Source organism: Cibotium barometz, chromosome 3 (assembly GCF_041138505.1).
Source record: "Cibotium barometz isolate CiBa-2024 chromosome 3, ASM4113850v1, whole genome shotgun sequence".
NCBI classification, from domain to species: Eukaryota; Viridiplantae; Streptophyta; class Polypodiopsida; order Cyatheales; family Cibotiaceae; genus Cibotium; species Cibotium barometz.
Window position 1 is genome coordinate 14,368,002 of NC_141048.1, and position 4,007 is coordinate 14,372,008.

General features: G+C 43.0%; 1 protein-coding gene across 1 annotated transcript; it reads right to left on the minus strand.

The window, feature by feature from the left end:
* Positions 1 to 522: 522 nt before the first annotated feature.
* Positions 523 to 3,807, minus strand: LOC147639734 (spermidine synthase 1-like). Its single transcript, XM_086773401.1, has 10 exons — positions 3,117 to 3,807; positions 2,945 to 3,011; positions 2,732 to 2,826; positions 2,524 to 2,626; positions 2,335 to 2,423; positions 2,024 to 2,180; positions 1,831 to 1,906; positions 1,657 to 1,715; positions 1,368 to 1,513; positions 523 to 1,133 (listed from the first exon to the last, which is right to left on the minus strand). The coding sequence occupies exons 1-10, from the start codon at positions 3,665 to 3,667 to the stop codon at positions 1,052 to 1,054; spliced, it is 1,425 nt and encodes a 474-aa protein (XP_086629527.1). The 5' UTR covers positions 3,668 to 3,807; the 3' UTR covers positions 523 to 1,051.
* Positions 3,808 to 4,007: the final 200 nt, after the last annotated feature.

The window sequence follows — 4,007 nt, forward strand, 5'->3', positions numbered from 1 at the left end:
TGTTTTGATGAGAGAGAGAGAGGGGAAAAGAGAGAGAGAGAGATTCTAATTTGTTTATTATTTCAAATCCAATTTCCAAAATTAACGCTTTGCCTTTGTCGACTAGAGAGAGAGAGAGGAGGGGAGGTGGTTAGCTCCTAAAGTTAACACTTTGCCTTTGTTGACGAGAGAGAGAGAGAGAGAGAGAGAGAGAGAGAGAGAGAGAGAGAGAGAGAGAGAGAGAGAATAAGTCTCATCAAGCAGAAAATAACAATGATTGCTAAAGCAAATAGTAGAGAGAGAGAGAGAGAGAGAGAGAGAGAGAGAGAGAGAGAGAGAGAGAGAGAGAGAGAATAAGTCTCATCAAGCAGAAAATAACAATGATTGCTAAAGCAAATAGTACCTTTTAAAAAGGGAGAACTTTGAAAAGACAAACCAAAGAAGAAAATGATGGTTTAAAATGTGTGTGAGCATCATGCAAGAAGCATGTAAAAGCATCACGACACACGACAGAACATGTGGAACATGACATTTGCATTTTAACTTGGTGAAAAGGAAGCTCGTTGAATATAAAAGGAAGATTGTGAACAATGGGTGCACGTGATAGAGAAACGGGCACACGAGATTAGGTGGCACAATTTGTGTTCTATAAAGAGAGATTAAAAACCTATGTTTTACATCTATTGTTCTTGGGTTCTTAGATGAATGGCTCTAAACGGCCCAAAAGGGTGTGGTGAGACAAGGGTGAAGAATCCATAAAACTATATCATGATGAATGCCTACATCAAGCTTGTAGGCCTTTGCTAGTGTATGGGCTTTAGGGATTCATACTTTGCCCGCACGTTCACAAAAGCACCGAGGGAGAGAAAGTCACTATCTTTTCAAAACTTTGAAGTGGAGGCTCTCCAAATGGCCATGCGAATAATTGTTTGGTGGATGTGGAGAGGACAACAAAATTTCAAAATTTGAGCAAAATGGGCTTCAAAGTGAAGAGTTTTTGGCCCTCGTGTACATATACAATTGGTCCGATTGGAAGCCATGCGTGTGGGAAATCACTAAGAAGTCTGACGCTTCAATGAGCACCTGTGCTTCTCCCGTGCCCGTATACAAATCTAGCAGAGTCCTCCGTGTAGACATGCTTCTCATTTGCTAAGCTGCAAAAGAACCCACCATTAATGGGTGTAGCTTAAAAAGAGGGTCGTCTCATGAAATTAGGTGTTTTTATATTGGGTAAGGTGTTTGCTAATGTTAATTAGAGAAGGCTAAGTATCATTAAGATGATGATCCTCTCCTTGTTGCTATAGTAGCTACATTGACAACTCTAATTGGTCAACGGGTTTTCATGAAATGCTGCGTGAAGGCAAGCAGGCAGTCTTGCTGATCAATACCTTTGGCGCACCGTCTTGTTGAGTACGGTTGATGCATGCAAAGTTGCCCCGTCTAAGTAGCGCAATTCGCCCTTAATGCGTTGTTTGATTTTGCAATCCAGCTCATCACTAGCTGCTGATATTTGGCTAAAGGGCTGGTCAGAAGCCTGCATGAATAATTATGTGCCCAAATTAGTATAATATTTCAAGCAATCACACGTTTCATTGACATGGTTGCAAAGCTTGCTTTAGTTAATCTTAATCAACAAATGCTTCAGATAATCTTTGTTAGCAAATTTAATGTCCTCACCATGACCCAACCCCAAGTGTCTGCATAGGAAGGCACGTGGGCAGTGTAAGCAACAACGTCTACATCACACACATAAGAATCGTGACCAATAGTGATCATTAGGCTGTTTTTAATCCCAATCATTTTATAACTAAAAGTGTAATTGATTTTGGATAATTTAGTAGGAGAACTTACAAGCAAAAACATGTCTCAAGGTGTTGAAGATGGACGTAAAAACCTCTTTGTGGGATAAGATGCCAGCAGGACCAGCCTGCAAAACAGATTGCTCAATTGGACGCACGCCACAAAGACATCCACCAATTAACCAAATAAAAAGGAATGTTTTGGAGATTAATTCGACAAATTCGATGAGTAAAGCAAAGCTTACTTGGGTTACGAAGATGCCACCAGGATTCAGTTTTGGCTTCACAACGGTTTGATAAAAGCCTTTAGAGTATAGCTGGTAGCAAGGACCCCATTCAAGGGGGTCTGCCAAGTCCCCCACTATGATGTCAAACCGCTCATCACGAGACTCCAGCTCCGCTCTGCGTGCCAAAAACAAACACTTAATTGAAAAGCTAACAAGGTTGTTAGATAGCTAACTAGCGAATTAAAAGATCGTAATTAACCCTCTTGATTAGGAAAACTAATAAGGGTTCCTCTTTTAAGGGGAAAAAAACAAGCGATCAGTATGTATACCTTGCATCGTTGATGACAAGCTCTAATCTGTTGCTCTGAAAAGCCTCTCTATTCATTGTAAGGTATGCGCTGCAGAATTTCACCACCTCCTGCCAAATGCGCACACAGAAAGACGTTAACCAGGGGCTCTTAGGCAGCACTTCATTTAGTGACAATGCCACATGATTAAAGTATGTTTGATTAGCTTACCTCATCAATGTCGCACATGACCACCTTTCTCACACTCTTGTGCCGTAGAGCTTCACGGGCAGTGGAGCCCTCTCCTCCCCCCATGATGAATACACTCTTTGGGCTGCAGCCATTATAATCAAACAGAAAATCTCTTTAACAATCTCTGCTTGGTATAATTAAAACGATACTAATCTGAAACAAGAAGATTATATGGACTAATAGGCACCCTTGATGAAGCAAGAGAGCAGGGTGGACAAGGCATTCATGGTAGACCCATTCGTCCATCTCAGCACTCTGCATTTTCCTGTCCAGGGTGAGGACCTACATGAATCACAATCATATGTGTGTGCTTAGCTTTCCACATACGTTCATGAATACATAACAAAGATTAATTACTTCAGTTCATGTGAAACCCTAGCTGGCAAATTATTAAGAATACCTTGCCAAAGGGCTGTGTGTCCAAGAGAGCAATTTCCTGAAACTTGCTTACCCCTGTGTGTAAAATGCTGCAATGTAGACCAAAGGCTTACATTATATACTAATCCGATTGCCCAAATGAAGTTATGAAAATGCAAGATTTTTCACCTACCATTGGGCTAATTAAGCCTTACCTCGTGAGGCCAAAGCACCATCTCAAGTTTTCATCAATCTCCTCTTCATACCACAGAGAGGGGCGTCTGGGAGCAGGCACATCAGCTTGGGCTGAAAGAGCCCCATTAATTTGAGTCGCTTGACCGTTAGAATTATTGCTGCCCTTGCTAGAATTAACTCCATTAAAAGATCCGTTCGTCATGGCTGCAGCCCCTTTGATAGCACAGCCATTGGAATTTGCACTAACCCCATTAACATTAGCCAAAGAGATGCCATTTGAATAAACAGGGGGTACACCTTGGATGGCGTTGGAGCTAGTAATTCCATTAGGGGTCTGGCCTGGTGAGCCATTAGAGTAATTAGAGGTGGCAACACCATTGCTAGAGGGCAGATTGGATGAGTTTTTAGAGTTAGCTGTTGTTCCTCCACCTCCTCCATTGGAGGCATAGGAGCTTAAACTGCCATTGACATAGCCATGCAATGGTGATCCGTTGGAGAAAGGGGGGATGTCTCTAGTGGAGGGAGCCATGGATTTGGAAGGATAAGGTGTTAAACAAGCAGTCTCGGCCATGGTGGGAGAGGGGAGGGGGGGGGGGGGGGGGGGGAGGAACACTAGAAAAGCTAGCAAAAGGGTCCTGTGTGAGAGGCAAAGAGCTTCACAAGTTGAGTTTTTTCTGAGTAATACTGGCTAGGGATGGGTTGATCGACTAGTAGAAGCAAAGACAAGAATGTGAATGTGGAGGAGGACGGCAACAACCAAATTTATATTGGTAGGCCTTGAGCAAGAGTGCCGTGTGCATACGTGGCGAGCATGTTGGCCTGATGGAGGAGTCCACGGGGTGCCAACGGGGGAGTACGGCTGTGTAATGATTTGCCACATCATGAGTAGGTGTCCACGCGGCTGGTGCCAC

What these genes read in the sequence shown, in the direction of transcription:
- LOC147639734 (XM_086773401.1), bottom strand. Translation starts at nt 3,667, where the DNA reads ATGGCCGAGACTGCTTGTTTAACACCTTATCCTTCCAAATCCATGGCT. An exon ending in TCATGTGCGACATTGATGAG is followed by an intron (nt 2,424 to 2,523) that starts GTAAGCTAATCA and finishes CGCATTTGGCAG; the next exon opens with GAGGTGGTGAAATTCTGCAG. An exon ending in CTTGTCATCAACGATGCAAG is followed by an intron (nt 2,181 to 2,334) that starts GTATACATACTG and finishes TTTGGCACGCAG; the next exon opens with AGCGGAGCTGGAGTCTCGTG.